Source organism: Nerophis lumbriciformis, linkage group LG01, assembly GCF_033978685.3.
Source record: "Nerophis lumbriciformis linkage group LG01, RoL_Nlum_v2.1, whole genome shotgun sequence".
Taxonomy (NCBI): domain Eukaryota; kingdom Metazoa; phylum Chordata; class Actinopteri; order Syngnathiformes; family Syngnathidae; genus Nerophis; species Nerophis lumbriciformis.
This window is the reverse complement of record NC_084548.2, coordinates 42,281,013-42,308,979: the sequence shown is the minus strand read 5'-3', so window position 1 is coordinate 42,308,979 and position 27,967 is coordinate 42,281,013. Positions and strand designations below refer to the sequence as shown.

General features: G+C 44.5%; 1 protein-coding gene across 1 annotated transcript in view; it reads right to left on the bottom strand.

Annotated features, from left to right (window-relative positions):
* Positions 1-27,967, bottom strand: part of plxnd1 (plexin D1) — a 166,851-nt gene that overhangs the window by 5,838 nt on the left and 133,046 nt on the right. Inside the window, exons 25-35 of the mRNA XM_061982171.1 lie at positions 18,489-18,687; positions 18,263-18,409; positions 18,026-18,182; positions 17,539-17,642; positions 10,715-10,778; positions 9,638-9,672; positions 9,063-9,167; positions 6,061-6,224; positions 5,834-5,981; positions 554-694; positions 404-478 (exon numbers count right to left, since the gene is read on the bottom strand). Of these exons, the coding sequence (XP_061838155.1) occupies positions 404-478; positions 554-694; positions 5,834-5,981; positions 6,061-6,224; positions 9,063-9,167; positions 9,638-9,672; positions 10,715-10,778; positions 17,539-17,642; positions 18,026-18,182; positions 18,263-18,409; positions 18,489-18,687 (1,339 nt within the window). The remainder of the gene's footprint in view (positions 1-403; positions 479-553; positions 695-5,833; positions 5,982-6,060; positions 6,225-9,062; positions 9,168-9,637; positions 9,673-10,714; positions 10,779-17,538; positions 17,643-18,025; positions 18,183-18,262; positions 18,410-18,488; positions 18,688-27,967) is intronic.

Here is a 27,967-nt window from a genome sequence, read left to right as displayed (position 1 = left end):
CATAATCCGACAGCTCTTGTCGGACCCTCGATGGTTCCTTAATGTTTCCACTATGCAATAATAACAACACCACTTATCGATGGCGTTGTAAAGACAAACTGATTTGTTGCATCACATTACTGTTGCGCGCTCATCAATAAAGGCAGACTGCTTGGTTAGAATTGCACCACTTTGAAGTGATATTCATCATTTTCTACAAGGTTGAGAGGTTTAGCCTTCATTAAAAAACAACAACAACCACCATTTAGCTCCAGTAAGAGATAACATGCCATCTTTCAGCTTGTAAGTGAGCTGCAAGCACTCTGATCCTTGTCTGTGACACTAATATGTGGCTGAGTGATGTATAGGTGCTAATCCGCAAAGAGAATGACCTCAGACCTCATGAAAAGAAGATGCTTCATACCTGGGTTCTGTATCTCTTGGCGTAATTGTAGATCTCCGTCAAGGCCAGGTTGGTGTTGAAATCATTTCTGTATTTCTGCAAGTGCAGATTTTCCCATCAGATTGAAGTCCACAACTAAAAGGTTTGTATTATCGACCTTGTGTTACTCACTCGAGATTCCTCAGCCAGGTGAGCGTTCATCTCCTGCTCGCTGAGAGGCGGCATGTCCTGTATCTGCTGGTAGTACCACTGCACCCTCTTCTTGTACTCTGGGATCTCCTTGGCATACAGCAGCTTGTTGGTCGGAGAGTCCTGCAGAAGAAGTCATCATTTATACAAACAACTTTATTCGGCAGTAACTTGATAAACTTTACTCCTCAGCTTGATGGAGTACTCCCATTAACATCAAGTCTTATCAACTTTCTGACCTACTGAGAGGAGACAATGAAGGGGAGGGAAGGCGCTTTTTTTTTTCCGAGCTCACATTCCACACTGAGCAATACTCCTTCATGCCACTCTCGCAACTTCCTGCCTCGCGCTCACTTGGGCAGAAATAAGAGTCGCTGGGCTGAGCGGTTGTGAGCACATTCAGGTTTTTAATGGTGACTATGGTTGTGTTAATGTGTCCGTGGAGGAAAGGGAGAAAAAAGTAGGACACAGGGGTGGGGGGTGGGGGGGGCAGCAAATGTGCTTACAACACAACTTGTGTGTCATAAGTTATTTGTGTCACGTTGTGCGCTCCTCCTGATAGGGAAGCGTCTCTCTTCCTGTTTGCAAGGTCACTTCCTGCCGTTTGCCCATCTGCTCGGCAACCCACCGTGACCCCTCACCTCTGCGTGTGGGTGCATCTTGCCAGATAAGAGGGTCTCTGTGGAAACGGGGTGCATTGCTTCGTTTGATGCCCCCGCCTGCAGCGCGCTGGCTAATCCAGACCCACTGGCCTTTTCACACCGCCCTGAGCCCGCCGTGCACGCTCTCACATGCACAGCGTAAACACTTGTGTAGAAGGTTCTGTGGAGATCAACTCCTTCAGCCGCAGGAGAGCATGTGCTCATATCCTTGACCCTCATGACGCAGACTTATGCAGATGAGATGCTTATTTCTGATGCGTGCACATGTGAATTTGGCCTCCATATTCAGAAGGGCCTGATTTACTGAGATGCCAATACCACGCGCTAAACAGCATGTGCAATCTATGAAATGGTGTGTACTATTAGTGGGAGTGTTGCGTGTGATCTACTAAGACTGCGTGGACAATTCAAAATTGGTGCAGGCCGCCTTATTTAAAAAAATAAAAATAAAAAAAAGTACCAATGATTGTCACACACACGAGGTGTGTCGAAATTATTCTCTGCATTTGACCCATCACCCTTGATCACCCCCTGGAAGATGAGGGGAGCAGTGAGCAGCAACCGTGGCCGCGTCCGGGAATCATTTATGGTGATTTAACCCCCAATTCCAACCCTTGATGCTGAGTGCCAAGCAGGGAGGTAATGGGTTCCATTTTTATAGTCTTTGGTATGACTCGGCCGGGGCTTTGAACTCACAACCTACCGATCTCAGGGCGGACACTCTAACCACTAGGCCACTGAGTAGGTTAAATGATCATTTAAATGAGGATTGTGTGCGTACTATACGGGGCATCACCACAAAGACGCTGTTATTTAGTGCACATACATGTTATCATGCTCCTGCTCATGGGAGAGAGGCTGCACTTACTGTACTCAAGGCGCAAAAAAATGCATACTTAAAGAAGATTTTTTCATATAGGAGATAAGTTAGTAATATATATTACAAATGACACAATATGTTAGTAATACATATGATGAATGAAAAAAAATCTATAATTTTTTTCATATTGTAGATACATTAATAATATGTATTATCCATCCATCCATCTTCTTCCGCTTATCCATGAAAAAATATGTTAATTATATATATTATAAATATAAAACTTAACTAAGTTTTTTTTCATATAGATAGATGTAGATACATTAATAAAATATATTATAAATGAAAACATTTCAATGTTTTTTTCATGTAGTAAATACAAAAAAAAAAAAAAAACGCAACAAACAAAAGGCCAGCAGACACCAACACACATCAATTGAATTTGTTTTATCCAGCCCGTTAAGTCACCCAACATTCAGCTATAAAATGATAAAGGACGTTACGTAATAGACGAATGTCTAATATTTTTTTTATCCCTGATGGACTATGCAAATTTGTAGAAAAAAATGTATGACGGAGAATTCTCTTGTCCATCGTCTGTCTTTGCAGCGGGATCATTTCTCATGGCCATGTGCGTACACATACTTTTCAGACGTGCTAAATAAAACGCAAAACGGTGATGAGTGTTGATTAATCACATTGCGCCATGCTGTATAATATATTTGCATTTTCACCTCCCAGTAATGTGGGCGTTTTGATGATCAGCATTACCATCGAGATGGATTGCACGCCTTATTCTGCTCACTTAACAGACATGATCCACTTTGCACACGTTTAAAAGATCAGCTTTTTGCGTGCTATCAAGTTTGCATGTATTTTAGTCCACGCACACCTTTAGTAGATCAGGCCCGAAAGTGTATGAAATCTGAGTGTTTATCAGTGAAAGAGAATCAGAGGAGCACCATCTGACTTTGAGTCCCTCCAGGGAAGGAAGCCGGTCAGGGATAGACAGGAAGCGGAGCGTGTTCACAGGGTCACATTGTTGGAGGGATGAGACAGATTTTTGAGGAGTGTCGACAGTGACGTCTGAGCTTAGAGACACACACTGAGTTATACAATATACATGCTTGAACACATAACACACACTTTGCGCCACAAGCCAGATCCCTGGTGCTTGTGTCCTTGGATCAGTCGACCTGACGGAAATAAGATGAGGTGAGGTAGCTGGAGCTGACAGTCTGATGGCTGGTGGGGTTCATACGGGGATTCTGAAGGTCAGAGTGTGCAGCCTTTTTTCACTATAAGAAGCAGGATCTTATTGACTGTACATGTTAGAGTCTGGTAGCTTGGAGGAGACCAAACTACTGAATTTTAGCACTGATAGTAAGTTTAAGTCTATTTAAGATGTTCACGTCGCAACTAAGGATGTGTCATAATTCACAATTATGCTTGGTAGGTAAAGAGATACATTGCAACGGAGAGAGGGAGACATATGTATGTACTACGAATGTCTGGATCAACATTTTTTGGTCTCAGATCAGATCTGATTTCAAGTCCCGATCTGATATTTTGACAGTAGATTATACAGCTGAAAATGTTTTACAGCAAATAACTAAAGTTAACACAATAAACGTTTTTTTTATTTTTTTTTATCAAGCTTACCTTATTAAATTTAGAATTTGCTGGTATTGTTGTAAATCAGATGATGCTACATACATTTTTTTTAACACAATGCAGTGGCTAGTGCACAAAAACTCAACAAAAGCAAAAACTACTATTGGCTCCCACTTAAATCATTTGGGGTTTGCCCTCACAACCTTTCTGTATCCAGAGACGTACTCACTTGGTTTGAAAACTATAACAAAAACGACAAAACTAATATTTTGTCATAATAAGAAAAAGAAAACTATCTGTTTATTACCGATACTATACTAGGTTTCGATTGTATCGACATACGGATCGTTCACTCTACTTTACATTGAAGCTTTTAGCGGTTAGCTTCTTGTGTGGTCCTGCTCGATGTGTGTTTGTGTGTGTGTGTGTGTGTGTGTGTATAGCATGCTTAGTCATTCCTTTTCCTCTAGTCTTCCAGTGATAATGGTACGTGGAAGCAACTTTGTTTATTTTCCACCATGTTGGTGAGGATTAGTATCTTAGAAGTGTCTTCGCACTGTGGATATACGACACGTTTGTGGCAGCTTGCTCTCAAATTTGATGTTCTGGCAAGACACACACCCTCCTGCAACTCATGTGCCTGCATGTGTGTAACAAGGAATATGGACATGTAGTTGCGTCTCCCTGAGCGTGCATCCCTTTCGAAGGAATCTTTCACGTGAGTACAATCATTAGCCATGTAAACACTGGGACACAGCTGCGGTGAAGATGGTCTGGGCTCGGCAGGCAGATCAGTTAAAAAAAGGCAAATATCAGCCCTCAAAAAATCCCATAATTAGGATTATGACATCTCTGGTATGTACATGGATTGCATGGTAGTATAAGTAAGTTAGCACGTTCATTGGTAGATAAGTCGTCAGGTATACAGGAACGTAGGTAAGTAAGCAGGTAGGTAATTGCTCATTTCCACTGGTTTCCTTTCTTGGGTGGCACCCTCTCAGTGCATGGCATGTAAAACTGGCTCAACGTGGACAATGACAGTTGGTGTTCCAGCAGTTTCCATATTATGGCAGGCTGGTGCCTTGTTGTTGTTGAACATCCAAACCTGATATCAGTTTGGGTCTTTTTCTAGACAAGTGGAGACATATCCAAATACCTTACTAACTTAGATATAATTGTTTGAAGTTATAATCTGGTTAAAAAATGTCTCTAAAAGACTGCGATTTTCTTCCAACCTTTTTCGTATGTTTCTATTGTTCTGAGCATTGAACTTTATGGGCAATTAAAATGGCAATTAATATATATTAAATGAATATGACTTTCATGCACATCGTGATGTATGTATAAACATCTGACCCCAACTGAATGTTAGTAGAGTGTAGAGAGTAGACAAAATAAAAAATGTTTTGGTACAAAATAACAAAATGAACATAATGAAATAAATAACTCTATCTTACGTTTTTATGATTGCATTCGGATTGCATTATGAGAATCAAACTATGTCCGCAGGAACAAAGACTGATACTTAAGCCATTGCGTTACCAGGAATCGCCAACACTTCAGTTATTCCCTTAGTGCAAGTCTTAGTCAACATCATAACGTGGATGTTTTATTTGTCTTACTTGTTTGTGTTTCATATGTCGAGAGGGACAAGCGATAGAAAATGGATGGATGGATGGCCAACACCCTCTTATCTTGCAACTGACTGCTGATTGGTCAGCTGCTGTGTGCTGTCAATATTTGTCATGTTGGCAAATAATGAGCCCCAGAATGAGCTTGTGGACGGTCTAAAGCGGCAAGCTTCAGTCTGAGTGGCCTTTTTCCGCCTGACGCTAGTGTTTGACTTGTCTCCATTCAGTGGAGTAACATCATTTTTGGATGTTAAAAAGTGTAGCGGACAAAAACTGTCTCTTGAAAAAGTGCACCGGACATGTCCCCCAAATTATGTCAATAGTAAAGGGCAGAAAGGCAGACAAACATATAGGTAGATAAATAGGAAGGTGTACAGTATGTATGTAAGAAGGTAACGCAGGCATAATGATTGGTGGAAAAGTATTAAGGGAGGTAGCTTGGTTGTAGATGATTATTTCAGTGTGTTGCTATGAAGGTGGATATACCGTATATACAGTAAGTGAGTATGTAGGTGGATATTGGATAAGTACTGACCTTGCCCAGCTGCAGGTCCGAAATAGAGCAGGCGTCTATGAAAGCCTGGGCAATGACAGAGAGACAGGCATCCATGTGGTCCGTCTTGTCGATATCAAAAACAAACTGAGGATTCTTCAGGATGTTCACCCAAAAGCGCAAAGGTAAACTGTGCACAATGGACCACCTTTTAAAATCATGTACTTGCACCACAAAGAGGCTTCAAACTACATTGTTTGCTTTTGTACCTGTTGGTTTTCCAGATGTGTAAGGTGTCTGGGTCTGTGATGCCTCGTTTGTCAGCCTGCTCTTCAAGGAAGTCAAAGAAGTATTTGACAGCGAGTGGGGGCTGCTCTGGGGGGATGCTGAGGATGGCCTGGAAGAGGTCATCCAGAAACTTCTGGAGGGTTCCCTTCAGGCAGAAAGACAAAAGAAGTCCGTATTTAAACTGCGATGTGAGTAGAGGCGGGTACGGAAACTTGGTTCCTTAATAGCGGCAATGCCAACGTATACGGCAATAACAAACCAAAAGGAAAAGTAACAATCGGTACTCAATTGATGCCTTGACACATTAGTGTCGTGATCCAGACAGACACAGTCTACACTATTTTGAAAGTCGTTCTTGTCGATCTTAACACAACAACAGCAGTCATCAGATCCACCACCGCACTCACACTTCATCCACTCACACTTCACAAAAATAGCTACAAAAGCCTATTTTGCACATTTGCTGTGTTCTGTAAATTATTTTGATTTTGCTTTGATTATTATGACACTATGCTGTTTTGTATTCCATATTATTACATTTAATACTTAACATTTTATTTATATTGTTAAAGTATTTAAAGTTCAACTTGCATGTCACAAAATCCTAAAAAAGGGCCTCAGGATCCTCTAGGACAGGGGTGGGCAATTAATTTTTTACCGGGGGCCGCATGAGAAACCCGAGCACTGCTGGAGGGCCGCACCGACACTATTTCAATTAAATTTTGCTCAAATTATTTTTGATATACCGTAAGATAAATAATAATAATAATAATATTTTCATTTAACCTAACTTATCTTTATACAAAAGCAGATGGTTTTATTTTTAACACTTTCTTACACAACATTTCCTGATTTATAACACAATGCACAAATTTCAATTTCTGTCACTTTATCCTGCATCCTCTTTGTTGTGAACGTATCACGCCTGTAAGGTGATTGGCGAAGAAGGAGGAAGCGTTGCTGTTGCGGAAATGAGGAGTGAGGATAGACGTGTGTGTGGAAAGAACAAGATAAGTTGAGCTGTGTTAGGATAGGTTGCTCAATAAAAGTTTAAAAAGAGCGTCAGACTTGGTGTGCACTTCTTCTGGACGCTACAATTGGTGTCAGAAGTGGGATGAAATGCCTCCCAGTTCGCCTTGCCATCAAACCTGGGAGTCTTCATTGAGGGCGGAATTCCCCCATGCCGAGCAGCGTGCGCTGCACCTGTAGACGCTGCCTCTCTCCTTCCTCCCTCTCTCTCTCTCTTTGCGGCGAACTCCTCACGTCCGGGATTCACACAGACATCTGCAGTCGCTGCCGGCACCTTAAGTTCCCACTCAGTGTCCTTCCCCTCCCGTTCAATCTTGACAAAGTCGCCAGGAAACATCGTGGCACATACCTCCCGATGACGTAGCAGGCTGAGCACACAAGCAACGCAGTATGCCCACACAAGCAGCGGCAGTATGCGCAAAGTTTTACTTCTGACACCAATTGTAGCGTCCAGAAGAAGTGCACACCAAGTCTGACGCTCTTTTTAAACTTTTATTGAGCAACCTATACTAACACAGCTCAACTTATCTCGTTCCTTCCACACGCACGTCTATCCTCACTCCTCATTTCCGCAACTCAAGAACACAACATCAATTTCAGCAGGTCGTTACACTATATTCTTTAAACACAGCAACCTGTGTACCACAAATTAAGCATACGGCTTTACCTTTAATTTCTGAAGAAATACTTGGCAGTCCATGTCTTGTTGAAAACACGCCATTCGTCATCAACTTTTCTTTTTTTAGCGTCTCGGGGATAACTGGGCATCACTTGTCGCTATGCACCTTCACTCGCAGGTTACACACGGACATACGCCCATAGATAACACTTTTCAAAATAAAAGCAGCACAATTGTATTGCACGCACGACATAGATGTTTTTTTAAATGTATTTTGTAATTTGTGATTGCAGCTGTTCACATTCACTCACAATCGCGCACGAGCATACGTCCACACGGAAGTAATACAAATAACGCTTTTCAAAACAAAAGCAGCACCGTTGTATTGCACACTCGAGATAGATACTTTTTAAAATTTATTTTGTAATTTATGATTGGCCTCACGCGGGCCGGATAGGGACGTACAAAGGGCTGGATGTGGCCTGCGGTCCGCAGAATGCCCAGGTCTGCTCTAGGAGGAGCTGGACGAAGTGGCTGGTGAGAGGGAAGTCTGGTCTTCTATGTTTAGGCTGCGGACCCGCGACCCGACCGGGCGGGCATTTTTTTTTTTTTACTATTGGTTCTGTCATAACTGGTTTGGACATTGTTTTCCTATGTATTTGTATTTTCTTTTATTTCCGGTCCAGCACTCTTATTTTCGTTTTCAGTTCCTGCTTGATTTTTTTGCATCAATGTTGCCTTTGCTTCATTGTTTTGTAACTAAAACATGCATAGCTTTTCCTAGTTAAAGTCACAGTCGGACACTAAACTCTTCTGCGCAAAACTGGGAAAAAGTGGCTTAAGGAAAATCAGACGTGTGAGCACTAGAGCTGATTGTAGTATGGACAAATGGGACCAATTATTTTTTATGTATTTTTAGTTTGTAAAAGCCTAACCAGGGATGAGTGTTGCAAATTAGCCTGTGGCTAGAAGTCTTATGTACTTTGACATTGGTTACCTATGGGTATGAATGTTTAATTGTAATGTCCCAGTCAAATAAATAAATCAATAAAAAATAAAAATAAAATAAATATACTTCATGTGCACTTTCCTGCTGCACTATTTCTTTGTTTTTGTTATCAAATATTTTTTTACCTGCACACTGTCCCCTGTCTCTGCATCCTGGGGTCAAGACCAAACCACACTGTAACTGGTTTGGGCACCGTTTTACAAGTACTGATTTGGTGCTCGTATCGGTATTAATGTAAACAATACCCATCCCCAGATGTGAGTTTGCTTAAATGGCCAGAGAAAACATCAAAGGAGCAGTAACTTATCAAAGACGTCAGGACTCACCTTGGTAGAAAGAAGGCGTGTCAGGTAGATTTCAGGCAGCACCTTCTTGCGGTGGCTTTGCCTGTGCGACTTCTTGGACTCCATCAGCTCGTCGTGAGGAAGAACCTGGGACACCAGAGGCTCAAAGTCAACATTTAACATATAAGATGATTGCAGAGCTCCTCATGAGGAGGCTAAATGAATGCTTCTCTGTCTTTGCTGGAGTAGAGAGGAATTTATGTCTCATGCATTAGAAACATGATCCGCAAACCCAATCAGGGTAGTTGAGAAAGACCAAATAACACAAAGAACTGAGGAAATGCCTGCTGCTTACTGCGATTTCCGAGATCATGTATCTGACGTGCACACACAGGCCTCCATGCAAATTTACCGACTACAAATCTGTCCTCAGAATGGACTATTCACCCGGCAAATTGCATTCCGAAGAACTCATTATTCTAAAGTCAAAGGGCCCATATCTTGGCAGACGGTTATAAAAGAGCTTAAGCTGCATTAGCGCCGCTCTGTCCTCATAGCAGCTTTCCTTTTCACCTCATCCTCCACACAGGGTCTAGAACGTATGAGAAGTTACTCACCAAGTGAACGTACTTCTCCGTATCCAGATCTTTGACTGGAGGGACACAGAAAGAAACAATGTGCGATCAACAACAGAAAGAATGGGAGAAGACAGGCGGTGGGGGCGAAGTCGGGAGGATGTGACAGCTCAAAGACAGAGACAGTGAAAGGAGAGGAAGGTAGATAGAGTACATGCAAGGGGAGAAAGTGATTAAGGTGGACTGTGGGCCGGAAGGGGAGGGGAGCTGTCAGATAGAATGAAAGAGAAAGATTACGAGTGAAAGGGGAGAAAGGAGCGGGAGATTGGGAGGGACAGACACACAAAGTCTGGGATTGGCTGCGGAGACACTGAAATGAGATGCTAATGCTCGGCCAGCGCTGGAAAACACTTTCTTTTTAGAACTACTGATGTATGAACACATGCGATGAGAGCACATGTGGATGCCAGTGCGCACAAATACAAGACGCTGGTTTATTGTGACGGTGGGTGAGCGCAGCAACACTCTGCCAGGTGGTGCTGCTGCCCACTGGGCCTCCATCCAGACCCTCAACACCGATCACAGTGTTTTTATATTAGCCAGGGGAGCTCGACAGGCTCATAACACCCCCTTGATGCTTTGAAGTCACAGCCAGCTTTTGTCCACATAAGCCTTTTTTTTTGGCTTGGTCTGAATGAGAGGAGACGCTGTGATGGACAGAGTCTGAACACAACACAGGTCTGGTCTGGTACTGATTGTGTACGGTACAACCCAGGCAATGAAAGGACGACAAGCCCATTAAAGGCTGCATGTACACTTGCCTCCAGTACAGGCAGAAGGGGTCATTTTGTGCAAGCTAAGCTCTACTAATGGATGATTTTTGACGCGAATGGACTGTTAGGATAACTTGTGTTGAGATTTATTAGGTGCAAGTGGGTTTAGATCTTTAGGTCTTCTGAGGACGGCGAGGTGTGCTGTTCCATGTGTGTGTTTACATGAGCGTATCGTGTTCATGTGATTTACAGAGAGCTCGCCGCTTACTGTGCTCGAGTGAGCAGGCGTATTTACACAAGTGAGTGTGAGTGACAGAGCGTTGGCGTGCGTTTGAAGGTGACGTACCTCTCCCGAGGGTGTTCTCTTTCTTGTCTTGCATGCTCATGGCTAGCGATGCCCCTTCTGGGATCTGAGGAGCGAGAAAGAGATAGAAGAGACGAAAGAAGACAGAGTTCACGGGGTCAAAGGGGAGCGCTGGTGCACCAGAGTAGTGTCATTAGGCAAGTCCCTTGAGGGGAATGTGATGTTGAGAGTCGCGCGTTTGTGTGTATTGTTGTCGTGTTGCTGTGCGTTGGTAAGTCAACCAGGACTGTGCACGAGTACATGCTGCAGCTCGCTGCGTCTCCACTGCTCAGCGAAACAAAACAGAGCACTTCAAGAGTACAGGTAAAGAGGTTAAAGGTTGAGGGTAGCGCAATGTCTGTTTACTTCAACACAAATTAATGTAGACATAAGCAAACATGCAACACATTCCAGTGCACTTTTTGTTTGGTTGTTTTGGTCTGCAGATAGTTAGCAGGTGTTGGTTATGTTTGTGTTGCAATTTAAGTACAAAACCAGTGTCTGGTAAATGTGAAAACAAGCAAAATAAATAGACTATTAAGTTTGACTTTGTAGAGTACTGACAGGTTCTAATTTGACATAAGTATTTTAAAAATAATTTAGAATGTGCATGATTCTCCTAATTTTCTACCCCAGCTGACTATCAGCAAGAGGCAGGGTACTTGCTGGGCTTATCACCAGTTAATCACAGGACAATTAGACAACCATTCACACTAAATTTTACACCTAAGGACAATTTAGAGCCTCTAATTAACATGCACATTTTTGGAATGTGTGATGAAGCCAAAATACTGTACATGCACCACAGGGTGTACATACGCACTCAATTTCCTGACTGTAAGGCTGACGTGCTAACCACTACGCTACCATATGGTGCACTTCAAATAAATAATTGATTATATATTAATTATAATTCATAATTAATTAAAGTTATGTCTATTTGATATTTATAGGTCCAGTTCACAGCAGGTATTATTTCAAGGGAGCGGGGGCCTCATGTATCAAGTGTGCGTACACACAAAAACCTGGTATAAGTCCATTTCCACGGCAAAGATAAGATGCATCAAGAGTGAACTTGACGTGGAAATGTGCGGTGCCCCACGCCAACTTCTTGCTTCACGTATGCACATTTCTACAGGCCGTGGATACTTTGGCGACACACAGACATAGTCGTTCAGGCTTTGCCAACATTTGATTTCAACAATATTAAAGATCAAGGGAAGGACACAAATAATTTTTTTTGCCAAAGCATTTATCCATCCATCCATTTTCTTCCGCTTATCCGAGGTCGGGTCGCGGGCACAGCAGCCTAAGCAGAGAATCGCAGACTTTCCTCTTCCCAGCCACTTCTTCCAGCTCCTCCCACGGGATCCCGAGGCGTTCCCAGGCCAGCCGGAAGACGTAGTCTTCCCAAAGTGTCCTGGGTGGCATCCTGACCAGATGCCCGAACCCCCTCATCTGGCTTCTCTCGATGTAAAGGAGAGCCCCGCCACCTGACGGAAGAAACTAATTTCGGCCGCTTGTACCCGTGATCTTGTCCTTTCGGTCATAACCCAAAGCTCATGACCATAGGTGAGGATGAGAACGTAGATCAACCGGTAAATTGAAAGCTTTGCCTTCAGGCTCAGCTCCTTCATTAACACAACGGATCGATACAGTGTCCGCATTACTGAATACGCCGTACCGCCTGTCGATCTCACAACCCACTCTTCTCTCACTTGTGAACAAGACTCCGAGGTACTTGAACTCCTCCACTTGGGGAAAGATCTCCTCCCCAACCTGGAGATGGCACTCCGCCCTTTTACAGGCGAGAATCATGGACTTGGAGATGCTGATTCTCATTTCAGTCGCTTCACACTTGGCTGCGAACCGATCCAGTGAGAGCTGAAGATCCCGGCCAGATGAAGCCATCAGGACCACATCATCTGCCAAAAGCAGAGACCTAATCCTGCACCACCAAACCGGAACCCCTAAATGCCCTGACTGCGCCTAGAAATTCTATCCACAAAAGTTATAAACAGAATCGGTGACAAAGGGCAGCCCTGTTGGAGTCCAACCCTCACTGAAAACAGGTCCGAATTACTGCCGGCAATGCGGACCAAGCTACGACACCGATCATACAGGGAGCGGACCGTCACGATCAGACATTCCGATACCCCATACTCTCTGAGCACTCCCCACAGGACTTCCCAAGGGACAAGGTCAAATGCCTTCTCCAAGTCCACAAAGCACATGTAGACTGATTGGGCAAACTCCCATGCACCCTCAAGGACCATGCCGAAAGTGTAGAGCTGGTCCACAGTTCCACGACCAGGACGAAAACCACACTCCTCCTCCTGAATCTTCTCCAGTACACCTGAATAGACCTTACCAGGAAGGCTGAGGAGTGTGATCCCACAATAGTTGGAACACACCCTCCGGTTCCCCTTCTTAAAGAAAGGTACTGCCCCGATGTCCACGAAATGTTGCAAAGTCCTGTCAACCAAGACAGCCCCACAGCATCCAGAGCCTTAAAGAACTCCGGGCGGATGTCATCCACCCCCGAGGCCTTGCCACCGAGGAGCTTTTAAACTACCTCTGCAACCTCAGCCCTAGGAATAGGAGAGCCCACCACAGATTCCCCAGGCACTGCTTACTCATAGGAAGATGTCTAGGTGGGATTGAGGAGGTCTTTGAAGTATTCCCTCCACCGATCCACACCATCCTCACCATACACGGTGTTGACAGTGCACTGATTCACCCTCCTGAGGCGGAGGATGTGGTCCAGAATCGCTCCGAAGCCATCTGGAAGTCGTTTTTCATGGCTTCCCCGAACTCCTCCCATGTCCGAGTTTTTGCCTCCTCGACCGCCGAAGCCGCCCACCGCTTGGCCTGTCGGTATCTGTCCGCTGCCTCTGGAGTCCCATGAGCCAAAAGGACCCGATAAGACTATTTTTTTAGGTTGACGGCATTCCTCACTGCTGGTGTCCACTGGTTTCACTGTCGTTGCCAATGTGAGCATTGAAATCACCCAGCAGATCAAGGGAATCACCCGAGGGGGCCCTCTCCAGTACTGCCTCGAGGGACTCCAAAAAGTGTGGGTACTCTGAGCTGCTGTTCGTTGCATAATCACAAACAACAGTCAGGACCCGTGCCCCCACCCGAAGGCGGAGGGAAGCTACCCTCTCGTCTACCGGGTTAAACTCCAACGTACGGACTCTGAGCCAAAGGGCAACAAGAATTGCCACCCTAGCTCGTCGCCTCTCACTGCATGCAACGCGAGAGTGGAAGAGAGTCCAGCCCGTCTCGAGAGGACTGGTTCCAGAGCCCTTGCTTTGCGTCGAAGTGAGTCTGACTAGATCTAGCCGGAACTCCTCCACCTCGTGCACCAACTCAGGCTCCTTCCCCCCAGCGAGGTGACGTTCCACATCCCAAGAACTAGATTCTGTAGCAGAGGATTGGACCGCTAAAGCCCTGCCTTCGGCTACCGCCCAGCTCACACTGTGCCCGACCTCTATGCCCCCTCCTATGGGTGGTGAGTCTATTGGAGGGGTACCCACGTTGCCTATTCGGGCTGTGGAGACGGGCTCGGCCACCAGCTGCTCGCCATTGAGCCCCACTTCAGGGCCTGGCACCAGAGGGGGGCCCCGGGGACCCGCGTCCGGGCGAGGGAAATCTGAGTCCTTTAATTTTACTTTCCATAGAGATCTTTGATCAATGCATTGAATGCTTCATATTCATGTTGGTATTAGTGAGAAAGTCTAATAATTTATCGAGGTGATCGTTGTGACAGTTATAGCTGTCACAATGTGTATCTGCGACTCCAGCACCAACTTGGCCAATTGGGCGGACAGTTGCGTGGTCTGGGCGTGCCCAGCCATACAAACATCTGCAGTCAATTCCATGTTAATTGGGATGTACAAAAGAAATGTGCTTGGATTTGTGCGTGCAAACACTTTAAAACATCTGAATTATTTGTGTGTACTCTGTTTACTGAATTTGAACGTATGCCAATTTTTAGTAGGAAATCCACGCAACTCTTAATACATGAGGCCCTAGGTCTAGAACCATCTATAAAACATCAAACCCCACATGAGCTGGCATTTTGGCAATGGAGGCAAGGAAAAACTCCCTCCAAGGAAGAAACCTCAAACAGAACCATCAACTTAATGATGAATGAAAAATTACGATCATTATTATTTAATAAACTAAAAGTTTGATTTACTTAAGGCAGCTTATGCATTGTAAGTGTGATGTGGATAAATAGCGATTGTATTTTGTTTGAAAATGTGGATATTGAAGATCCACCAATCAAACATTTAAATACATACTGTATAATAATATTGCATTTAGAGCTTAAACTATGAATATCAAATTTAATATTTTTGTTTACTTACATACTAACATGTCTATTAGTAACTTCACTATCTTTATCATTGAGAGCCAGAATGCATTATTAGATCAGACAAACTTTGCTCGTAACCTCTGCAGAGCGACTCCATGCCTACAGACACAACAACACTACACCCTGGCAATGGGCATATGCACAATAATACCCAAACCCTACCCCACATCTTTGCCACCGCTTCACTCCATGTGGTATGATGGACAACGAAGTAGCGCCCTGGTGGCTGGCAACTTCGGGCTAGGATGCCTGGCCCCTCCCCTCCTGTCGCAAGTCTTGTGGTTTCTATGTAAAATGTTTGTGTGCTTATTGGCAATCAAGTTTTTTTCTCGGCCCAGTCACCCTTCCCGAGCATCTGCTTTTTTCCCACTGTTCATCACTGTTCCTGTTCTGTCTTCCTGTACAATGTTTGTTGTCTAATTTTCAAAGGGTTTGTGGTGAAAATGAAATGTATTTGTACTTGTGCAATGACAAAATAGCATATCATACCATACCATACCAAAAAAGTTATTGCCAGAGCTGCGTAGTAATGCGCTACATTTACTCTATTACATTTACTCAAGTAACTTTTTTGGATAAATTGTACTTGTCAGTGTAATCAACTTGTCAATGCAACATACTTTTTACTTTTACTTACTCATATTCATAATCTATTGATTACTGCTTGCAAAGACACATTATTTTGGTTTGTTAGAGAGACTTCTTTCAGTTGGCACTGTCACATGACTCCGTTTGACCAATCGATTTTAAGCACGAGTGACCTTTTACTCCATTTTACCAATCAAACGGAGTCGAGCAGTCACGTGACTGCACTGGAACTACACACTGTAAAAAGTGAAGTGAAGTGAATTACATTTATATAACGCTTTTTCTCAAGTGACTCAAAGCGCTTTACATAGTGAAACCCATTATCTAAGTTACATTTAAACCAGTGTGGGTGGCACTGGGAGCAGTTGGGTAAAGTGTCTTGACCAAGAACACAACGGCAGTCACTAGGATGGCGGAAGCGGGGATCGAACCTGCAACCCTCAAGTTGCTGGCACGGCCACTCTACCAACCAAGCTATACCGTCCCCAAAAGGTGACATGATGTCAGACGAGGCAGCACAACTCTTCAAAGTTTACTCACAAACTATGAAAAATAACTTTTAAATCATGCGCTGTCATCTGTGTCAGTAAAAATTTTCACATTTTAGCCTACAACAATTCCACGTTCAACTAGAGGAAACACGTTGCGGTAAGTTTGAGATGTTTTTCAAATGTTTTAGCTGCGCACATACTAACATTAGCCCAGTTATAACATCCTAAGTGACTGTAAAATGTGCATCTTTTGTAGCACATACTGTAGTAGTGTCTTTCTGTCTCTCACACACACAGGGCAGACGCACACACAAACACAACTACAGTTGTACTATTAGAAATTCCTCCTAAACAAATCAGGAGTTATTCACCAGTTACTCAGTAGTTTTTTGTGACTGGATACTTACTTACTCTTACTTAAGTACTTACTTGAATGACTACTTTTCACTTTTACTTGTCTACAGTATTTATAGTTATACTTCCTTGCCTAATTTATAACTACTATATGTGAAGACTGTTTAATGTATTTTATTGTACAGTCTACCCATTCTATTGTTTTATTATTATAGTTTATCTCTTTTGTATAGTTGGTATTGTTCATTATCCATCCATCCATTTTCTACTGCTTGTTCTTTCGGGGTTGCAACACAGATAGACAGACAACATTCACACACTTGGGCCAATTTAATGTTGCCAATCAACCTATCCCAGGTGCATGTCTTTGGAGGTGGGAGGAAGCCGGAGTACCCGGAGGGAACCCACGCAGTCACGGGGAGAACATGCAAACTCCACAGTCCACACAGAGAGACCCCGAGCCTGGCATTCGAACCCAGGACCTTCTTGCTGTGAGGCACGAGCAATAACCACTGCTATATTTTAGTTTATCAATTTTCCTTTTTCCTAGTGCTTTTGAGAGTGTTTTAGAAATATTTTCTTCTCGTAATTGAGCTTCTGCATCAAACAATTTCTCTTGGAGTTCAATAAAGTTTGTCTAAGTCTATATTACTAAAGTAACGGTACTCTAACTTGAGGTCAATTTTTGGCTAGTCGACCCACCTCTGCTTATATTTTAGCTGGCAAATTGACTGAGCCTGATTGTCATTCATTAGATAAACATTGTATAATAGCTGTGTACTGTCAGAAACTACATAACAGCTCTGCAATTGCAAACTGATGCGCCAACATTTCCACAAACAAGGCAGCCACACATTTTACACACAGTTTTCACCTTCAACGTGCTGTTACAGTATGAGGTGACACACACACACACACACACACACACACACACACACACACACACACACACACACACACACACACACACACACACACACACACACACACGAACATGCACAGGAACATACCTGGTAATGGAATACTGTGTTGAGTTTCTTTCGCCCATCCTCCATCACTGACGTGTTATCCAGATCCTGCAGAAGTTTGATGTTGCTTCCGGAGTCAAACCACTCTAAGGGGGAGAAGGTAAAAGTGAGAGAGCGAGAGAGAGAGAGAGAGAGAGAGAGAGAGAGAGAGAGAGAGAGAGAGAGAATGAGAATAAAACATGCGAAACAGAGGTCAGCCGTACTGTGACTCTGCATGTCATGGCCCATAGAAATATTTTTGGGCCATTAATCAAATCAGCACTGCAGGCTCTTCAGCCATTTGGAAGCAATAATTCTTGTGATTATTACTGTACAATGTCCTCAATGCATCCTGTCATTTATTTTATTGCAGCCGCAGGTTAGTGGAGCTTCATGAGAGGAATTGACCTTTTGGAAAGGAGGCTGTCAAATCTCTGAGGGCCGGGGAGGGGGAAAAATGAAAATAATATTCAGCGGAACGTGGTCTTACCCAGGTCTACATCTTCTGCTCGGGGCCACTGGGAGAAGGGCAGGTTTTTATAAAAGGCTTCTATGATTTTCTCCTTCACCTGGCAGACGGTGTCCGTATTCATAACCCTGACGGATAAGGAGTCCATGCCACAACCCTGAAAGGACACGTTGATATTCTGCAAAAACAAACAGAACCAGAAGTTATAAAACATACGTAAGAGTAAAAGTGAAAGTGAGTGAATGTGAGGGAATTGACCTGTGGCTTAGCTTCGATGTTCTCGCGCAGCAGCCACTCCTCGTTGAGGGTGTAGCGTGCTTTTCCTGTGATGGCGTCAATGGAGCCCTTGTTGATCTGCTGCTTGATTGCACACAGCAGGAGAAAGAAGGGCTCACCCACTGTTTCCTGAGGAATGAATAAGAACATTAGCAAGACTATGGGAGATATTTTTGTTGGAGGAGCGCTCTCAAAATTCTGTCGTCACCTTGAGGTAGCTGTACATGCAAATAGACATCCAGTTGGTCAGCATCTTCTCCACGACGGACTCCGTGCGGCGCAGCATCAACTTGGGGTTCTTGGAGGCTGAAGCGTCAATGAGGTCCACCAGCAGATCTTTCATAATACCGGTGTAGTACTCTAGCTTGCCATGGAGCGCGATGGTGAGAAGGGACGCCAAACTGCATCTATGCGGTGAGAAAACCCAACAAGAGAGGAGAAGCGATGAGTTAAACACGCAGACATGCCAGTGTGAAGTCAGTGGAGATTTGAATACAGCTGCATTAGTGAAACAATAATGTTCGCTTTGGCTGCACCTGTGACTGAAGAAGAGGCGCCTTAAGGACTTGCTCTGATGCAGGGAGTGTCCAGATGACTTAATCCACAAGTGCTGGGGATTTCCTCCACAAAAAGACTCTCATATGCAGTAAAATTAAGAAAATGCTGACACTGAGCTGACATGTATGTAGTATTGCCTCTGAATATGTTTCCTGACGCTGCATAATGACTGTGTCAAAACTTGGACTTTGGCGTGATTTGTTCTCCCGTGGTGCAAATGATTTGGACCATATGTGGCGTGAAGGTGGGTACATAATTTAATATTGACAATAAAAAGGAATAAACAAAAGGCACGCACAAGGCGGAAGTACAAAAATGTGATTAATGAAAACAAAACTTGCACAAAGGCAGAAACTATGAACAATAAACAAAAACTTACTTGGCATGGAACTATGAAACGAGCAGCGTGAACTAAGCATGAAACCGTGAACATGGCATGAAGCAGAGTGATGATAACGGGTGATGTTTCCAGGCAGACTAACTGAAAACAATGGACTTAAATACTACAAACATGATTGACAACAGGTGTGTGAGACCGAACGTGAAAACAGGTGCAACTAATCGGTCGTCATGGTGACAAAACAAGAGTGCACAAATAGTCCAAAAACAAAACCGAACATAACTAAAACAAAACATGATCACACAGACATGACAGACTGTCTCCTTTAAGGTAGAAGGCATCGACTGATGTTGTGTTTGTCTGGTGCAACAGCTACTGAAGTCCTGTCTGCTACTGGCACAGCTGCATAATCCAACTTGACTCCTTCACTTGTGTTCGATTATTACATAAACATAAGTAAATATTACACTTAGTTTTCAGTATGATGCCATGTAGTTTTCCACCAGGGCAAACTACTGTATAACCACATTAATAAACATATTGTCTCTAACCGTGCCAATAAAAAGCCAACTTTATCATCTTTGTCATGGCAAGTTATTGTATTCTGAAAAATTCTAAACTAAATAAAGAAAGTATCTCAAATTTAAATTCAATTTCATGAATTTGAATTGGGGTTGCAAAGAGGAAGTAGAATTGCAAATTAAATTTCAATTAAAGTCAGTCAAATTCTAATAGTTATGTTGGGTGTATTCAACAATCATGTTGTGAGTGATTTACATATTTCATACAAATATTATTACCATAAATCTCATGTATTATATTTTAATTATAGCAAATATTTCTGATTGAAAATGAAGAGTAAAAACATCTTGTATATAAAACAGATTTAATTTGATGTTTTATACCTTTCAAATTATGGGAGAATGCTGAATTTCCCAGAATGTTTTACTTTATCGAAGACTTGGAAAATGGAGGGAATTTGTGTTTAATTCCAGTGTTTGTAAAGTCTATGCAAAAAACTTTGTTAAACATGAAAAAAAATTCTCGTTACTGAATTCCACTCCCTATAATTCTCATGCAACATCCTGTGGGGCGATGCCAATTAAATTCAAATTTAAATCTTTCAAAACATTTGGTATCACTGGTATCATTTCAAACTTAATATTCTTTATTTGATTGTTTTAAAGACATAGGGCCTAATGTGTTGTGTTTTTAGTGTTTTTCCTGCTTTCTCCTCTTGTCTACACCTGTGCTTCTAGTGATTTGTCATCGGCGAGAGGCGGACCTTGATGCACACCTGCTCACAATTAGCACTCCGGTATATAGGCACGTCACGGTCAGCTTGGCCTCGCCGGTTATTGTCTCCTGCACCTCCCACGTGCATGTGCCTGCTTCGTTTCATCAGTCCCGGTATGTTGCCACTCCTTATTCCTGTAATCCCTCACCTCTTTGTGCTTGCTTCCTAGCCCCCCCTGAGGTAAAGAGGATTTTTGTGTTGGACTTATTGCTGTGTTCAGTGCGCCCTGGCCTACCTCCCTGCTGACCACTGTGGAACCTGTTTTTGTTGATTATTCATGGTGTGCATCTTTGCCCCATCGCCTTTTGTTGTAATTGTTGGACTTATTAAATATTCCCCTTTTATTATTCAACATTGCCTCTCGTCTCTGCATCCTGGGATCACCGTGATCAAATCTTAACATAATAACCGGCCACATCATGAATCCCGCAGAGACCGAACCGGTCAGAAGAACTCTACGCCAACAGGAAGAACAGTTTAGCTTGCCTGGGGAACGCCAAGACTCTCGCCTAAATGCCCTGGAGACACAACTGGGAAGTGTACTCACCGCGCTGCAGGCAATGACTTCTCCCTCGGCCGACCCAGCAGTCCAACTGCGCCATCTTCGTCCCGCAGATAATCCGCTGCCTAACGACATCCCTCCTGCTGTTTGTCCTCCACTCTCCAAGCCCGAGCGATTCTCCGGCGAATCAGGTGACGTGCGATCCTTCCTCACCCAGTGTGAGATTTTTTTTGAACTGCTACCAACATCTTTTTACTCCGAAAGAGCTCGTGTGGCTTTTGTCATGTCCCATATGAGTGGCAGGGCTTCCTCCTGGGCCACCGCGGAATGGGGGCGTCAATCTCCCGTGTGTGCTTCATACGCCGCGTTTGCCAAAGCCATGAAGAACATTTTCCAGCGCGAAAGGCCAGGACGTGAGGCAGCTCGGTCATTACTTCGTCTGCAGCAAGGACAGCGGAGCGTCACGGACTTCGCCATCGAATTCCGAAGGCTTGCGGCTGATAGTGGATGGCCCACTTCCGCATTGGTGGACGTCTTTTCCCTCGGTCTGGCTGACCAAGTCCGGAAGCAGATGATCCCGCTTAAAACTCCCGACAACCTTGATGAGCTCGTCGCTCTGGCGGTGGAGATTGAAAATCGCCTTGTTGACTGGGAAAAGGAGAGACTCCGCACGTCAACATATAATGGGAGTGGCCATGGAGCGCGTCAAACTGCATTCGCGCCGATACCCAGTGTCGATACCCCGCCGATATCATACAAAGAGAAGACAATGCAGCTCGGAGGAAATCGTCTCGCTCCAGCTGAGAGAGATCGTCGCCTTCGTCTCCAGCTGTGTTTATATTGCGGCAAGGCTGAGCATCGCATCACCCACTGTCCTCTTCGTCCTGCCCGCCGCCGCATCCAAGCGTCACCTCCTCACCGTCTCCAAGCGTCACCTCCTCGCCGCATCCAAGCGTCACCTCCTCGCCGCATCCAAGCGTCACCTCCTCACCGTCTCCAAGCGTCACCTCCTCACCGCATCCAAGCGTCACCTCCTCGCCGCATCCAAGCGTCACCTCCTCCAGCGACCGACCCTGCTCCTCTACTGCCATCTACAGGTCAGACATTATCTAGGCTTCAACTCACGGGCATACTTACCTGGGATAAGGACCAGAGATTGGACATTAGGGCGCTCATTGACTCAGGTTCTGATGACAATTTTATTGATGAGTCTGTTGTTAAACATTTTTCTATACCCGTTGCTAAATTACCCAGACCTAGAGTGGTCCGATCCCTCGACGGAGGCCACCTGGCGAGCGTCACCCATCAAACTCAGCCGTTATCTCTCAAATTATCTGGTAACCATTTTGAGTCAATCAATTTTCTTATCATTCCCTCTCGTTCGGCTCCTGTTGTGCTCGGGCTTACCTGGCTAGCAAAACATAATCCCCATATTGACTGGGTCAAGACCACTATCATTAACTGGGGTCTTTTTTGTCATACGCACTGTCTGCGGTCCGCATGCCCTCGCACTGTTCCCACACGCGTCGTAACCCAGGAGGTTATTGATTTATCGGTTGTGCCAACTGCTTACCACAACCTTAAAGAGGTCTTTAGCAAGGACCGCGCGTTGTCGCTACCTCCACACCGTCCCTATGATTGTTGCATTAATCTCCTCCCTGGTGCCATACTCCCTTCATCCCGTCTTTATAACATTTCAAAACATGAAAGAGATGCACTAGAGGAATATATCACCACTTCGCTCGCTTCTGGTCTCATCCGTCCCTCCAACTCTCCTTTAGCCGCCGGTTTTTTCTTTGTGGAAAAGAAAGATAAGACACTCCGTCCCTGCATCGATTACCGAGCCCTCAATAATATTACTGTTAAAAATAAGTATCCTCTTCCGCTTCTCGACTCAGCTTTCAACCCACTACACGCTGCTAGACATTTCACCAAGTTGGACCTCCGCAATGCTTACCACTTAGTCAGAATTAAGCAAGGGGATGAATGGAAAACTGCATTTAACACACCACTAGGACACTTTGAATACCTGGTCATGCCTTTCGGCCTCACCAATGCTCCTGCCGTTTTTCAGGCCCTCATCAATGATGTCCTGCGTGACATGCTTGACCGCTTCGTGGTAGTTTACTTGGATGATATCCTCGTTTTCTCGCCGACCCCTGAACTTCACATTCAGCACATCCGCTTAGTTCTCCAACGCCTTCTCGAGAATCGTCTGTATGTCAAGGCTGAGAAATGTGTTTTTCATTCCAAGTCTGTTCCTTTTTTGGGTTTTATTGTTGAGAGGGGTCAACTCCGAGCAGATCCAGCGAAGATCCAGGCGGTGGTTGATTGGCCCACACCTACGTCTAGAAAGCACCTCCAAAGGTTTTTAGGTTTCTCAAATTTTTATCGTCGTTTTATCCGTAATTTTAGTAGAGTAGCTGAACCATTAACGAGACTGACTTCCACTAAGCTCCCCTTTTTATGGACCTCAGAGACTCAGTCTGCTTTTGATAAACTCAAGTCTTCGTTCACCTCTGCACCGGTTCTTGTCCACCCTAACATTTCCTCTCAATTTTTTGTCGAGGTTGACGCATCTGACTCCGGCGTGGGGGCTGTTCTCTCCCAGCGCTCCACCTCCGACCAGAGGCTGCACCCCTGTGCCTTCTTCTCACGCCGCCTGACACCAGCAGAACGCAATTATGATATCGGCAATAGAGAGCTACTTGCCGTGGTGTTGGCGCTGCAAGAATGGAGGCACTGGCTGGAGGGCTCGGAGACCCCTTTTGTGGTATTCACAGACCATAAGAATCTGGCCTACATTCGAACTGCTCGACGGCTCAATCCCAGACAAGCAAGGTGGGCATTATTCCTAGCCAGATTCAATTTCACCATGACCTTCCGCCCCGGCTCCCAGAATGGTAAGCCAGACGCCCTGTCGAGGATGCACTCCTGCCCCGAGGAAGAGGTCAAGACAGAGATGATCATTCCGCCATCACAAGTGCTGGGAGCGTTGCAGTGGGACATTGAAGGCCGTGTTAAGGAGGGACTCAAGAACGTCCCCTCTCCTAAGAACTGCCCTCAGGGACTTTTGTTTGTGATCCCAGAGCTCCGTCCAGAAGTGCTGAACTGGTCCCACAGTTCCAAGGTCGCCTGCCACCCAGGCATTACCCGTACCATTTTCCTCCTGTACCAGCGCTTTTGGTGGCCAACCTTCAGGGCCGACACCAGGGAATTCGTATCCGCCTGTGCCACTTGTGCCCGTAATAAGGCCTCACACCGGGCACCAGCTGGTCTTCTGCGCCCACTCCCCATCCCCTCCCGCCCGTGGTCACATGTGGCGTTGGACTTCATCACAGGACTTCCACCATCCAAGGGCAACACTGTGATATTGACTTTGGTGGACCGCTTCTCCAAGATGGCCCATTTCGTAGCCCTTGCCAAATTGCCCTCTGCACTTGAAACGGCAGAACTGATCGTACACCATGTTTTCCGGCTGCATGGTATCCCGGTGGATGTGGTGTCGGATAGAGGGCCACAATTCTCATCTGCAGTTTGGAGGGCATTCTGCAAATCATTAGGAGCATCGCCAAGCCTCTCTTCAGGATACCACCCGCAGACAAACGGTCAGACTGAGCGCACCAATCAAGATCTGGAGGCCGCCATCCGCTGCGTCTGTCACCAGCAACCAGCCTCCTGGGCGTTCAATCTACCGTGGATCGAGTATGCCCATAATACACTCATCAGCTCTGCTACAGGCATGTCACCCTTTCACTCTGCCTACGGTTACCAACCTCCCATTTTCCCTTCTCTGGAATCCGAGGTCACTGTCCCTTCTGTGGCTGCCCACCTGCACCGTGCACATCAAGCCTGGCGCAATACCCGGTCTGCACTACTACGCACCTCAGAACGCAACCAGCGCCTCGCTAACCGCCACCGCAGCACAGCACCAGACTACAGGCCCGGTCAGATGGTGTGGTTGTCGTCCCGTGATCTACCTCTCCAAGTGGACTCCAAGAAACTCCAGCCACGATTTATTGGACCCTATCCCATTGAGCGAATCATTAATCCCTCCGCCGTGCATCTACGCCTTCCCGAATCCTTGAGGATACATCCCTCATTCCATGTCTCTCTAATCAAGCCCGTTTCCACCAGTCCCTTGAGTCCTCCAGAGGTGCCTCCTCCACCTCCCAGACTTATTGATGGCCATCCCGCGTTCTCAGTCAAGGCTATTCTCGATGTGAGGAGAAGGGGCAGGGGTTTCCAGTATCTGGTCGACTGGGAGGGCTACGGCCCCGAGGACCGATCATGGGTCCCACGTTCACTTATTCTAGACCCCTCACTGTTAACTACCTTTTATGATCACTTTCCGGAGAAACCAGGTAAGCCGCCAGGTGGCGTCCATTAAGGGGGGGGGGTACTGTTGTGTTTTTAGTGTTTTTCCTGCTTTCTCCTCTTGTCTACAACTGTGCTTCTAGTGATTTGTCATCGGCGAGAGGCGGACCTTGATGCACACCTGCTCACAATTAGCACTCCGGTATATAGGCACGTCACGGTCAGCTTGGCCTCGCCGGTTATTGTCTCCTGCACCTCCCACGTGCATGTGCCTGCTTCGTTTCATCAGTCCCGGTATGTTGCCACTCCTTATTCCTGTAATCCCTCACCTCTTTGTGCTTGCTTCCTAGCCCCCCCTGAGGTAAAGAGGATTTTTGTGTTGGACTTATTGCTGTGTTCAGTGCGCCCTGGCCTACCTCCCTGCCGACCACTGTGGAACCTTTTTTTGTTGATTATTCATGGTGTGCATCTTTGCCCCATCGCCTTTTGTTGTAATTGTTGGACTTATTAAATATTCCCCTTTTATTATTCAACATTGCCTCTTGTCTCTGCATCCTGGGATCACCGTGATCAAATCTTAACATAATGTCCTAAAATCCAAATAAGAAGTGCTAAACAGCATGTGCAAATTATAAAATTATCTGTAGTATTAGTAGGTGTGTGCCGGATGGTCTATTAAAGGGGCTGTTTGCAACATTTACACAGATGCCTAGAGGGTGCCAATGAATTTTACATAGTATATCCCGCCATCTTACGGCTTCTTTTATGCAACGACGTAAATACGTAAGTACGTAACACATGCACGCGCATTAGCTTTAGGTGTTGTTAGCTAATAATAGCAATTTGGATATCTAGCGTTAGCTGTCATTGAATGTATATCATAGACATCTTATAAGTAGACGCAGCATTGGCTGCTGTGACGCGAGAAATTCGGCCGCCATCTTGAAGTGGTGATGAGGAGCCGGCGAGCAGCCTAAACTGACAGTTGACAGGTAGAAAACAAAGATGGTGTTCAGCGTTTTCCTGTTCAAATGAGCGGACTGTTGAAAATAGGAATCGGGGGACTACTTTTCACAAGTAAGATTTAACATTAACGTACTATTGGTTGTATTTTGTGAAAAGAATATTACCACAGAGTTGAGAAGGAGCAAAGATCTTCAATAGTACTGAAATCAATTAAATTAAAAAATGTCATGCTTGAACAACATAAAGTTGAAATAAATGATTGTAACACCTAGAACAAAATTCACCAGCCGCCACTGATAATGATACATTCTCATTTTAGGCAAAGCATAAGACATTTTTATGTCTTATTAATTAAGACTTTCTTAACAGTATAATTGTAACCAGGAATAAGTCTTCAAGTAACAATATTCAAATACTAACATTGTTGGGTAAGACAGAATTTGGTTTTAGTCTGAATCCAGTGAAACGGATTGGTGGTTTTAGCTGATAAAGACTTTCAGGTGTTTATATATTTAAGTTAAAGTTAAAGTACCAATGATAGTCACACACACACTAGGTGTGGTGAAATTTGTCCTCTGCATTTGACCCATCCCCTTGATCACCCCCTGGGAGGTGAGGGGAGCAGTGGGCAGCAGCGGTGCCGCGCCCGGGAATAATTTTTGGTGATTTAACCCCCAATTCCAACCCTTGATGCTGAGTGCCAAGCAGGGAGGCAATGGGTCCCATTTTTTTATAGTCTTTGGTATGACTCGGCCGGGGTTTGAACCCACAACCTACCAATCTCAGGGCGGACACTCTAACCACTAGGCCACTGAGTAGGTTACCACTAGGCCACTGAGTAGGTTAATATATGTTTATGTTTAAGTATTTGGCAGATGCTTTTATCCAAAGCGACATACATAAAAAATACATATAAAACAATCACTGTAAACATTATCATTTAAGGGAAGAATGTAATACAAAATATCAATACAAAGTGTCAAGACAGAATAAACTCTCTGCTGCTGCATCAACAGAGATACAGTCTATAGGTCCCTAAGATATATAGATATCTAATGTATTCATACATTGTTTATGTAGGATATACGCATGTGTATATATAACCTAATCATATTGTTTCTTGAACTTAAAAATAGCTTAATGTTTTTTCCCCTCTTTTCTGGGATTATATTCCCAGTTTTGATCTCGGACGTCTGGTCACTAATAGCATATAAGAATATTCTATTACTGTTAAGCAAAATATGAATAATAAAATACGCCAAAACATGGGTCCTTTATCATAGCAACACGTATGACAAAAAAACGCATGAAAATCAGTGGTATTCAGTGAGGTAAGCTCAATTAAATGCGCTGAGAGTTCATTGCTCCTGCCAAATGAATTGCACTGAGTGGAGCGGATCACCACTCCAAGATGGCGGCCCCGCGTCTCGTCAGCGCTAGTAGGCAGTAGCGCTCGATGCTGCGTCTACTTATAAGATGTCTATGATGTATATCCTATGACAACAACAACATGTCTGCAAATTGTTTGTGGCTTCACTTCGTCTGCTTTTGTATGTGTGCACGCCATCCCTGCGAGTATGTGTTGACGAGACTGGATGAGTGACTGTCGTAAACACCAATCATTTTATTCGGGTCGATAATTTTTTTATCTCCTAAAATTTGTAATTGTGAAAAATATAGACAATTATCAATCAAAAGTGTTCTGTT